At 36.4% G+C, this 13,317-nt stretch overlaps 1 protein-coding gene across 1 annotated transcript in view; it reads left to right on the forward strand.

Annotated features, from left to right (window-relative positions):
* Positions 1–4,001: 4,001 nt before the first annotated feature.
* Positions 4,002–13,317, forward strand: part of LOC106063858 (protein eyes shut homolog) — a 29,871-nt gene continuing 20,555 nt past the window's right edge. Inside the window, exons 1-4 of the mRNA XM_056045478.1 lie at positions 4,002–4,082; positions 4,804–4,930; positions 5,776–6,011; positions 7,347–7,607. Coding sequence (XP_055901453.1) covers positions 4,019–4,082; positions 4,804–4,930; positions 5,776–6,011; positions 7,347–7,607 — 688 coding nt within the window. The 5' untranslated portion in view covers positions 4,002–4,018. The remainder of the gene's footprint in view (positions 4,083–4,803; positions 4,931–5,775; positions 6,012–7,346; positions 7,608–13,317) is intronic.

Consider the following 13,317-nt stretch of genomic DNA (forward strand, 5'->3'; position numbering starts at 1 on the left):
CACTTTTTTAAAAGTTATTAGATTCTAAGTGCGATGAAGTTCGGGAGTCGCTAAATCTTTTCGTATTTAATAAGGATCTTAAATTCTAAATGCAGATATGTTTGCTGGTGTAACACAGATGCCCATGGCTTCGACAAGGCGGCCTACACATTTGGATGGCTGCCAGGTCGTGCGGTTTGCGCGCTGGACTGTCGTTCGAATTTATCGATGGTCGAGGGTTCAAATCCTGCCCGCTCCCATATCCCGTCGTCCTGCGGGAGGTTTGGACTAGGAAGTAAACTATCTTCAACTCTGAAGGAACATCCGAAACATGTAAAACATTTTACAAAACATTTTTACACAAGCACATAAAAAAAAAAATATGCATATTAAATATAAAAAGGATAGTTAGAGTAAATGTCTATGTTATTCAAAATGTCATTCACTTTATATTCATAATGCGCATTTGCAATAAATTCTTAAAAACGATGAATGTTTATATAGACAATATATAATAACTTAAAGGTGGGTAGGCTCCTGAATTATAGCGGATCCCTGCTAGAGTAAACTGCCCGAATTTTTGTTTATTAGTAACCACTGGACCGTGAAGTCGTGGCGATATCTTTCTTTTTTAAACAAAACTTTTTTTCAAAAGAGTTCTTTGCAGCATTATGATAGTTAAAGAGTTACAGTATTTAGGAAATAGGATGCCCTGGTACTCTACGTTGGAAAATACAATAATATACTGTATTATGCATCAATGTAACAAAAACTGAGCATTTAAAGAAAAAAAATGAAATTTGAGATCGACATGAACGAACAACATAAAGAAGTACCACTTAAGTATAGGCCTATACATAGTTACATATATATATATATATATATATATATATATATATATATATATATATATATATATATTAATATATATATATATTTATGAATGTATATGATACAACAATCATATATAAATAAATAGTTTAAAAAACGAAGCTTTTATATGGTAAAGAGCTTTACATTTGCAGCCATATATCTTAATACTTGTATATTTATCTACTTTTATATATGAAATGAAATTAATTACCAGTTATTAATTACATAAATGGTTACTTTTTTTTTTTATTAATTCATGTTTTCTTAAGGACAATGTAGAACTATACAAGGTTTCAGCTCGATGTGAGAATGGCAAATGGGAGAAATAAGGAGTATAAAATGTGTGACAGACAGACAGACGGAGTGAGTTGATACAAGTTTGCCTAAAAATTCTCCGCTTCTCCATCGAGAAATATTAGAAGTTAGAATCACGTAATTTTGTTCCAGTGAGGTCAATCAGGTCATAAAGAGAAATTTTGAGCAGCGATTCCAAACCTTTTACGACTTTGGGCTCATTTAAATGTTAAATACATATGTCATGCTTCGTGGGGGATCCCTTTCTCGTTGAGGGGGACTGGTCCCAACTGCCCTCCCTTTAATCCAGTCCTGTTCCGATGGTACTGATCCTCATGGATTTATAATGCACAGTGGACACACATTTAAAGAGCCGGACGTGGTCTGCGTCACAGCTTGAAATCTATTTGATTTCTCGGATGTTGCATACACAAAGTGAGAACCACTCACCAGTGCAGCCTGATTCTATTTATAGAAGAAGAAATCACGCAAGACAGTAAATAACTTTGTCCTTTAAGTAAGTCACGATCCTTGGAAAAATTCTCAGTTCTGGATAGTTTCTCCAAGGCCTCTCAAATTTTTAGGAATTAACTACACAATCGTTCTAATCGTATATAAATGAAATTAGATTTCTAACAAATTAAGCAAACTAATACCAATTTTTTTTACTTAAGCTGATCACTGTATATACATACCATTTAAAAAAAAAAAAGAGTTGATTACTATTGCGTACTATACAATACCTGGCTCATGGCGTATACAAATTTGAAACCCTAGATCTTGCAAGGCACGCTTCACTGATCCCTGTGTATGTATTGTTGAATAGTATATGATACAGATTCTTCATACAGTCTTTTAGGTTATAGTTTTGTCTGGCTCAGTGATGATTATTTCATTGCGGGATAAAGGTTAGTACAAATCTTGTTTGAAGTCTGTTTATTCAGAAATTATATCTGTTCCCAGAGATCATTGACTTGAGTTGCGTATAATCGTAAAATAATGCTTTTGAAAGATGCATGTTCAAATCAGAAATTCAATGCTTCTTTATTTGTTTGAAAATTGCTCTCAAGGAAATCTTTTTGTTATGTCAGACCTAATAACATACATAACTTAATTTTTTTGTTTTCAAGCAACGTCCGTAATTTATAAGATATGACAAGATAAGATAAGAGATTATTTGAGAAACTGAAAGATTTTCTCACTAAGTCAAAGGGTGGACAGATTGGTTCTTCTCTTACCTCTCATGACTCGCTGGTAGAGATTCCAAACAATTTGCTGGATGGGTCGTTTGGTGAAGGAACAATATGGTGGAAATGGACCTGAAAGATAAAGGGGGGGGGGGTATGTCGAAAATCCAAATCACGTAATGCCAGAGAAAGGTCAAGACTTGTTCATGGCGAATTTCTTGTATGATTGCGAAGCATTAGGTCCTAAGTGCGACATTAGAGAGCAGGATCCTTGCAATAAAATTGAGAGATGTTGCAGATGGATGCTTGGTATGACCTACAAATACTATGGAGTAAATCCAACACAGGATCACAGTGGCTACCGTGATGACCTTCTGATCGTTGTCTTAAAATTCAAGCAAAGACTTTATGGGATACGCATGACCCGAAAAGACTTTTCTACAAGGAACAGTAAAAGTTTATCGAATTTATATTGAAGTTTTACGTGTCTTTCAATTGTAAAAAAAAATAGCATGATAAAAAAAACAGGCATAATTCAATGTTTATTTTAGGGTTTTCATCTAAAATATATATATATTATTATAAATTTACATACTGTTCTCTTTACATATGCTCACACAAAACACACACACACTCACACATGATGCACACACACCGACATACTTACTAACACTCAAACACTTTCCAGGACACAACCTTTTCCAGAGTCAGACACAGTCACTAATGTATACACTCTTTCACTCACAGAACCCACACAATTACACAGTCACACACTCTTTCATACACACACACACAGATACAATCTAACACTTATTTCGCTTTCACCTGTCCATTAGTCTCTTTGGACCGTTGGTGCACCACTCATGATCTGTTGATCAACTCTCTCCATTTAGATCTGTCTTTCACCAGGATTTTATCATCTTATTTTACACAGTTACTATGTGTGTTGGGTATCGGAGAGTTAAGGGACTTGCGGGAAGTGACGAGTGTGTAAACAAGAAGAAAGGAAGTCATCTAGTGGAGTTTGTTATCTGTAGATAATGTTCGCCTTGTAAATATGTTTGAATGCTGCACAATAAAAGGCAGTTTATACTTAAAAGGATTTGTCTCTTCCCACTGGTCCATCCTTTTTTATCAAGTTTCTTCCGTCCGTCGTCTGCCCATCCCTCTTGTACCTGGAACTGTTCCTTGTAGAAAAGTCTTTTCGGGTCATGCGTATCCCATAAAGTCTTTGAATTTTAAGACAACGATCAGAAGGTCATCACGGTAGCCACTGTGATCCTTTGTTGGATTTACTCCATAGTATTTGTAGGTCATACCAAGCATCCATCTGCAACATCTCTCAATTTTATTACTAGGATCCTGCTCTCTAATGTCGCACTTAAAACCTAATGCTTCGCAATCATACAAGACATTCTGTTCTCTAATTTCGCACTTAAAACCTAATGCTTCGCAATCATACAAGACATTCGCCTTGACTAAGTCTGATTTTAAACCGAACGCTTGGTCTTTCCAGATTGGAAATACGCTTAATATGAGACACAATGGCACCCAGCCATACGTTCACTATAAAGCACACACACAATCACACTCAGTCCCTTTCAATCACACAAACTCACACAAACACATATCAACACACTGACATTAAAAAAAAATTACTATTTCTTTCCTACAATTAGAGAAACATGAACTGGATTCACCCTTCGATTTTGGCTATTTTCTTTGTGGGTGTAAACTCTACATTTACAGGTGAGCAGCACATTTTTTTAGATCGCCACTACTTTTAATGCCATATATAATAATATGGAAAGACAAGGGCTTAGCCCTTGGCACCAAAATCAGACTGATGCACTCCCTGGTCATGGCCACATTTTTATATGCTTGCGAGTCGTGGACGTTGAATGCAGAGCTAGAGAGGAGGGTCCTAGCAATGGAATTGAGATGCTACAGAAGGATCCTAGGCATCACATTCAAAGACCGCATCACAAACCAAGAAATCAGAGACAGGGTTACTGCAGCGATCGGAGCCCACGACGACCTGCTAACTGTTGTAAAAAGACGAAAGCTTAAAACCTATGGCCACATTACAAGATCTACGGGGCTCGCAAAGACCTTCCTTCAGGGAACAGTGCCAGGGTAAAGAAGAAGAGGCAGACAGAACAAGCGATGGGAGGACAACATTAAAGAATGGACGGGCCTGTCATTGAGAGAGGTTCTAAACAAGGCAAAAAAAAAGGGAGGAATGGAGAAAGACGGTCGACGAATCTTGCCTGGTGCCCCAACGGTCCAACAGACTAAGGGATAGGTAAAGGTAAAGGTAAAAATACTTTATACTCAATCCAAATGCTTTGTTCTATTTGGTGTTTTAAAAACGTTTGTTGTACTAAAGCCAAAGTAGTTCTAGATAAAACAATTTATAGAAGTTCTACAAGTTAGAAGCTCAAATGTTTCATTCAATGTCCAACTCTAGATTGTGGCGGCAATTTGACAGCCCCAGCTGGGGACTTCATGTCACCTAACTATCCGAACTCATATCTGGAAAACACCGACTGCTCGTGGCTGATTACAGCAGCTGAAAACCAAGTCATAGATGTTAGGTATGCCTTGATTTAAAAAAAAAAAGCCATAGATGCTAGATATATCATGATTAAATAAGTCATAGATGCTAGATATATCATGATTAAATAAGTCATAGATGCTAGATATATCATGATTAAATAAGTCATAGATGCTAGATATATCATGATTAAATAAGTCATAGATGTTAGGTATATCAAAATAAAACCAATACATAGGCTACATGTTAGGTAAATTATAACAAACCCGAGCCAAAGATGTTATGTATATCAAAATAAAAACGTGTCATAGATGTTAGGTATAACATGATATTGGTCATATTAGTATCTAACATTCCTCGTCCCATATGCTAGGACAAATTTGTACAAACACTCCTTCTTCCCTAGTGCTATTAGAGCATGGAATGGGTTGCCTGAGCTAGCCAGGAAAACCAGTGACTTGGCAGAATTTAAGTCATTGGTTAATATGCATGACTAAATGCATGACGCGTAGGACGTAATCATCTTCTTTTTTGAAGTAACGTCTGTATTATATAAGATAAGATAAGATAACTTAGCCAGAGATTTGTACACATTACAAAAACTTTAACGTCGCCAGAAATTTGTACTGATTACACAAACTTTAACTTCGAAATTTAAATGTCCGTTTCTATCTACTCTTTCTGTAGAAGACATTTTTATACCGTAACTTTCCTTAGGTTGGCAAACGATTTATTTCCCTTCTTTCATGTGTTGATATCCTTACATTAAACTGCAAGGGCCATTAGGGCCATTCTTTATACAAGAATACCTTTTAACCTTATCAGATTCAAGAGATGCTATTGTGTAATGATTTCTTGTTTTCCTCATGTGCATGTTACGGAAAGATTTAAACACTTGGACATAGTCGTATGGTATGGCTGGTACGTCGAGGGCTGTACGGACACTATTGCATTTTACGACGGTCCTAACGAACAAGCCCCACTTCTGACCGACAATCTCTGCGGCCTGCATGGAAACAAAGACATTAAAATACGTTCCTCCCGCAATCAGCTCTTCGTTGTCTTCAAGTCACAGAACTCTGGCTCCAAGTCTGGATTTTTGGCCAATTATTGGGCTCACGGTAAGAAAAAGTCTTAGAAAACATGTCGATTAGATGGCTCACTAAGTTGTTAAGTAATATAACATTTTCATCATTTTGTATCAATTCTAAAAGGTGCGGTTGAAAAGCGTTCGGCTTCCAAACCTAGGGGTTACGGGTTCGAATCGTGATGAAGAATGTTATTTTCAAGGGCGCCTCTGAGTCCACTTAGCTTTGTCATTAGTTGGGATAGGTCGTTGTGCTGGCCACATAACACCCTCGTTAACTGTTGGCTATATAAACATAATACGATCATGCTACAACCAGACACTTCCTTAATCAGCCGAAGCAAGTTTTAAAGTATTAGCTGTAAACATGCGAAAAAAAAATTGAACAGCGTAAAAGTTTCTGATACGTCGATTTCGGATACATTTTTATTTCTTTTGTGGAGATCCCTTTCTTGTGGAGTCCCAAGAGCAGTAGCCCTTCCTGCCCTCCCTTAAATCCGGCCCTGGCTGTATCTTGAAAACAAAAATGATACTGTTGTTTCTACCAACTAATTAATCACAAAATGAACTCCACAGTTACATGAAAAAGTGTTCTACGAGATAACCATAGTCGTTGCGACTGAAGGATGCCAAAACAGTCTTCTGTAGTTGCCATGTAAATGATTATCGGCAAGATTTGAAATCTTAGTTTAAGTTTTGAGTGGATAGCTATCTAACAGCGTTATGCCCTGATCTATTAAGGTGAGCTAAAAAGAAATTACTACTCCTAACAAACTGGACAGTATCAACTTCCTCCCCCGCAAAGAACAATCTACAATCTTCCAACTAAGAACAGGACACACACCACTATTAAATTACCACCTGAAAAAAATAAACTCCACACAACTCCCCATTTACAGACACTGCGCCCACCCCTTTGAAACCGTAAACCATATCCTCTTTGAATGCCCCTCCCTAATCCACCTTAGGCAGACCCTACTTCCACTACAGCCCAACATAACCAACACCCTGTACGGCAGTGCTGAACAACTGAAGAAAACAGCACACTTTTTTTCCTTGGCACAGTCTGCAAAAGAGCTCACAGCTCAGCAGCAATAAAGCTGGCTAGAAGAAGAAGAAGAAGAAGGTGATCTAAATATTTGGAAAGTTTACGATCCGTGACAATTTCTATGTTAGTGGTTAGTGCACTAACTGGTTTGATCTTTATATATATATATATATATATATATATATATATGTGTGTTCAACACCAACATCTTTATATATATATATATATATATATATATATATATATATATATATATATATATATATATATATATATATATATATATATATATATATATATATTTGTGTTCAACACCAACAGAGTGCCTTCCCTTCTCATACGGACTAGAGTTCTGCAACGCCACTTGTAAATGTAACCAAAGCAACACGGACTACTGCGTGAGTCTGACAGGGGAGTGTAGGTGCAACTCGAACTGGACGTCTTCTGACTGCAACCAGATTGCTGACCGCTGCCTCAACCAGTTGGCGTGCGGTTCAGACAAGGTATGTGTCAACTATTTGGGAGGCTTCAGTTGTGTTTGCAGACCTGGCTACGTGTTGAGCGAACACGGACAATGTGAAGGTAAACTTTAATGCATCATTCTCTTCTAAAGATCTTTCCTCAGCCTTAGTCATACAAAATTACACTTCGTTCTCATTGACTACAGTCTCTCAGCTGTTTGTAAGACTTTGTTATTAATTAATGGACCTCATTCACCAATAGTAAACAAACAACATTTAGCCACGTGGTGCTCTATCTCTTCTATGTAATTTACGATCTAATGTTTAATGGACCTCATTCACCAATCGTAAACAAACAACATTCAGTTACGTGATCTTATTGCTAAACCAACGAAAAAAAAACTGTCACGTGACAACCATCATGAATTAAACATGAGATCGTAAATTATATAGAAGAGATAGAGCACCAAGTGGCTAAATGTTGTTTGTTTACGATTGGTGAACGAGGTCCATTCATGATGGTTGTTACGTGACAGTTTTTTTCATTGTTTTATCAATAAGATCACGTGACTAAATGTTGTTTGTTTACGATTGGTGAACGAGGTCCATTGATAAAGAAAAAAATTAGCTCAGCTTCGTAGGAGAGATTTAATCGTAAACGATTGTAAGTGACCAAACAACCAAAATCTCTTTTCTACCCTATTAGAATACCAACAAATTTATCAATTATTCATAAAACAATGAGCTAAAAAAAAGATAACAATTATTCAATAAAGACCTGAAAGCGTAGGCTTTCTATGCTTCAACTCATTACTGTACATGGTGGTAAACGAACCAACAAAACATTAATGAGCTTCCATATAAACTAGACCAGGGTGTTTTATGCGGCACGCCGACACCTACAGAAATCAGGTGTGCCCACAGTATATACTTAAAAATGCAAAGATATTAAAAATAATATACATATATAAATTATTATAAAACGTTTCAAGTAAACGAAGATTATGCTTATTGGCTATACATCAATACACTCAATTCAAGACACAATCTCTGATCAGTATTTATTCAATGCTATGAAGAACTGTGTTGAATGTTGGGTAGGCTTGGAACAAGATGGCAAGTGTAACATCTGATAGAGCTCGATCTTTGACTAACTAAAATTATTTTTTTTTTTTTTGTAATATCCCAACCGTAAACTATAAACAGAAAAGTTTGTACAAAGCTGCATAAAATTACTTTATATTGGTCACTGAAACAGCAATAAAACTTATTATAGCAAGGTGTATTAACCACAGGTAGTTGTGAACAAAATAATCCAACTTATCCGTTATCTTACCATTGGCAAGGTAAATGAGAACATTATAAAATCTCGAGGAAGAAATTGTTGTTTCTTGAAGGACATTGACTGTGACTTTGTTACCAATATTTCTAATGAGTGGAAGACAGATTTCATGTTTCATAATTGTCATTGCAATGAGTTTTTTGCATATGAAATGTAAATGGATGTTAAATCTTTTCAAACAAGGTCTTCCCATTTCTACAAGCAAGCAAAAGAAAAACAGGTTTTGTCATTTTCCTTTGCTGAAAGGTGAAAATATTTCTAGTGAAATGATCAAAAGTACACTTATTTAGATTCCTTAATTTTGAAATTAATAAAAAGCAAATTTTAAGACGTCAAGAACCAGTTTTCAATACCATCAGCTCACCATTTAGTGCAGAAGCTGATTCAGCTACAGAGGACATCACTCCAAGCAAAGAAAAGTTCCAGTCAGTACTTCCACGAGAGTCTCATGGGTGCCAGAAGCCGTATTTCCACACATTAAAAAATTTGCTGCTGTTCACACAATTTGGGTACACATACATCTGTTCTTCTTCTACTTCTTCGTTCTCATTTTACATAGACTAAGACTAAGACTGCTTTATTGATCCTTACGGAAATTTGTTGTGATTACAAGGACTCGTTTCTCATATAAAGACAACACAACAGAAAAATACACATAAATACAACAGACAACATAAAGAGTTCATTCAGCGACTACACACAGGTATCTTGGTGCATTTCATGTTCCCTGATCAATGAGTGGTGGTGATAGAGTCTGACCGAGTGAGGTACGAACGAGTTTTTGTACCGCTCCGTTCTTGTTTTGATTGACAGCAGTCGCCCACTTCGCGACGACCTGGCGTAGTTCTGATGGAGCGGGTGGCCGTTGTCTTCCAAGATTTTTTCGATTTTTCTTAGGCACGTTTGTTCAAAAAGTTCCTTTAAATGTGGTAATGTTGTGAGTGTAATTTTTGATGCTTTTTTAATGATGTTTTCTAGACGTTGCAACAGTTTAGATGAGGCGTTGCCTTGCCAACAACTTATTCCGTATGTTAGCAGATTCTGTACAGTCGCGACGTAAAATGTCTTAAGGATCTTCTTGTTTAATTTAAAACTGTTGAGTTTGTATAGAAAAAAAGAGTCGCTGGGCTGTTTCTTTGTCAAGAGTTCCAAGGTGGTCTTCCCATGAAAGCTTGTTGTTGATGATAACGCCTAGATATTTATATGCCTTTACTTGTTCTTTAGATGTAGTGTTTATTTGCAGTTCACGTATAGTTTGTTTTTTCTTTCTAAAATCTATTATAAGTTCTTTAGTTTTTGTTACATTCAGTTCTAGAAAGTTGTCGGTGCACCAGTTTGTAAACTCTTCTATCGAGCTTCGATACTGAGTTTCGTCTCCTGAAATAAGACCGACTATGGCAGTATCATCAGCGAATTTAATGAGTTTAACTGAGTCATAGATGCTTCTTATGTCATTAGTGTAAAGAGTGTATAGTACAGGAGAAAGTACACAACCTTGTGGAGCACCCGTACATAGTACTCGAGTTGACGATTTGGTGTTGTTGACTTTAACATACTGGGGCCGTTGGGTTAAAAAGTTTAGAACCCATGCTTGCAAGTAAGGGCTTACATTTAAGTTACTCAGTTTGTTTATCATTAGATGTGGCTGTATGGTATTGAAAGCCGAGGAGAAATCTACGAAGAGGACTCGTGCATATGTTTTGGGTATATCGAGATGCTTATAAAGCTGGTCCAAAAGCAATAGAATATCATCCTCAGTTCCTCTAGCTGCTTTGTATGCAAATTGGTGAGGGTCTAGGCTGTTATTGACTTTTGCTACAAGTTGTTTAAGGATATATTTTTCAAAACATTTCATAACAATAGGTGTTAGTGCTACTGGGCGGAAATCATTTAAGCAATCTATTTTTGGTTTCTTAGGCACTGGTATGATTTCTGAAGTTTTCCAGATGTTTGGAATTAGGCACGTTTGCAATGACTGGTTAAAGATATGACAGAAGATAGAAGAAATTTGCTCCGCACATAGCTTGATCAGCTTGCCACTAATTTTGTCTGGTCCACAAGCTTTTGTTACGTCTACTCTTTTAAATAACAATGTCACTTCATCCTCCGTTACAAAATTGACGTAGGGCTCTTGTTTTCCTTTTGGACAGAGTGTTGAAAAGTTCTTTGTGTAGATCAACAAAATCTTCTTTGTCAAAACGAGAATAAAAATAATTTAGTTCGTTGGAAGGTTCAGATCAGTAATATCTATATACATATATCTAATCTAGCTATATCTGTGATGAACTGCGCAGTGGTTTCCAGATCAGGCAGTTCTCAGAATAGCTTTGGTTCTATAGGAGAGCTTTGGGGCCAGAGTCCTGTTCGGATCTCTAATTTAGTTTGCACCATTGAAGGACATGGTCAGCATTCTCTGGTGATGCTCCACAAGGGCAAGTTTCGCTCGTCCCGACATTTAACTTCCGGAACATATATTTTCTCATCCAGTGAACAAGCATTTTTTTTTGGGGGGGGGGGGGGGGGACTAAACAAGTATAATTACTGGTCGATTTTGACTGACTGTAATTTGACAGCAGTCACAAGGTTAACAAAAAGAAAGCTAATTCCACAGTTCCGGAACATTATGCACGAGTGTAAAAGGTAAAATACTGCACATTAAGTAAAATTGTATATTTATGGGGTTACTGTTATATAAAAAGACAACAGCAATTTTTTTAAAATTCTTAATTTGATTTAAAAAATTGCTAACTCTTGTTGTAATTCCTTAACGTGGAGTGTGGAAAAAAAGAAACGTGAATATAATACAGTGTAAATATGAATTAAAAGCCATTCTAGCCAGTTAGCTAGAGTATCTTTCTAAGTTGTATATACATAAGTGGCCCGCCATTTCTAAATAAAAAAAATGCGGCCCTCGTTACAAAAAGGTTGCCCACCCCTGAACTAGACAGTTCTTTTCAAAAGCAACCAATTATCAAGGACTTCGTAGTCTATAGTATAGACTAGCCTTACACTGACCAGTTTTTTTCGAATCAGTCAGACTCACGATCTATTTACTTCTTGGGAAAGGAGAGGCTTAGATGAAAATGTTACTTTTTTTCTTGAGTTGCTTATCCTAATGCCTTTAGATCTATATATATTACTGTACCATAGCTCTGGAATAGGCCGTCACTAAGCCCAAGAGCCTGTAAAAATGAAGCGATACGATTGGTTAAATCTAGTTTCCTTTTCAGTATTGTTGATGGAAGTGACGTATGCCTAACCTAAAAACAAAATCTCAAAGAACCCCGTTTTTTTTTTGAGATGTCACGAATTTACTGTCTAATTTATTAAATATACATGTTTCTAAGCATTTAAATAAAAAATGGTAAAATGTTTACTATTACAACTTTTTACGCAGAATTCAAATATGTTATTGTGCATAATTCGAAAAACCATCGGAGTTTCCCTTTAAACTATTAATTGTTGTAATAACTTGCAACTTACGGTTTCAAAAAAAAATCAAAAAAAATCAATAATACCAAGTACAAAATGTCAATCATTAATTATGAACAAATTTGGATCTTCGTTCTTTGTGATAAACGTGAAAAACTGACCTTGTGTTGAGCACTCATTTATGCTCCTATGTATGGGACTTTGACTTTGTAATTGATGAACTCCAGCTGGTATATTACAATGAACAGAGTAAATCAGGGGTTCTCAACCTGTGGGTCGCGACCCCCTTGGGGGTCGATTGACGATTTGCCAGGGGTCGCCAATGACATCGAAAAAGTGTATTGTTTCGTCTATCCTATATTGCTTTGTATGTGAGCAAGAGGGGGGGGGTCGCGGCAGAGTGGGGGATTGTAAAAAGGGGTGGCCGAGCTTAAAAGGTTGAGAACCGCTGGAGTAAATGATCATGAACTATATACAACTTCTCACTAACCTTGACTGCTCAACAGTTTTATATGGTCTGGACGTGTATGCTTTAACCTGTTTGTCTGGTGTGTTAGTGTAAGTGAAACTATAATGTTAATTTAAAAACAAAATCCATAAATAGTAAGTCTTTTTGGTATATCCGGTATAGGAAATACAAAAGTATCAAAGTATTTTCGTGAACACAAGACTACACCGTGTGCACTTCAGTACTTTTACCATCAAATTGTCTAATCTCTTTCGCTTCTTGCCCAAAGTCATTTGCATTTTTTACTTGGCAACAGTAGTCCCCATAGACATAAATAAATATAGACTGGAAAAAGGAAGTAACTTCATGTAACTTGAAAACATGTATATCTATTGTGTTCGGATTTCCGAAATATGAAAAGTTGCATGATCTTCATTCTTAGAGATTAAACAAAACTACACTGCCTCCTTATTTACAAGATTTTTAGGTGTGTATAGAAATGAATACTTAACTTTTAGACTGCTCATAAATGCTGTATAATAAAGTACACAAAATTGCAAGTCACAAATGTTCGTTTCATAAAACTCTTTAATTGGCCAGTCTAGATTT

The sequence above is a fragment of the Biomphalaria glabrata genome, chromosome 11 (genome assembly GCF_947242115.1).
Source record: "Biomphalaria glabrata chromosome 11, xgBioGlab47.1, whole genome shotgun sequence".
In the NCBI taxonomy this organism is placed as follows: Eukaryota; Metazoa; Mollusca; class Gastropoda; family Planorbidae; genus Biomphalaria; species Biomphalaria glabrata.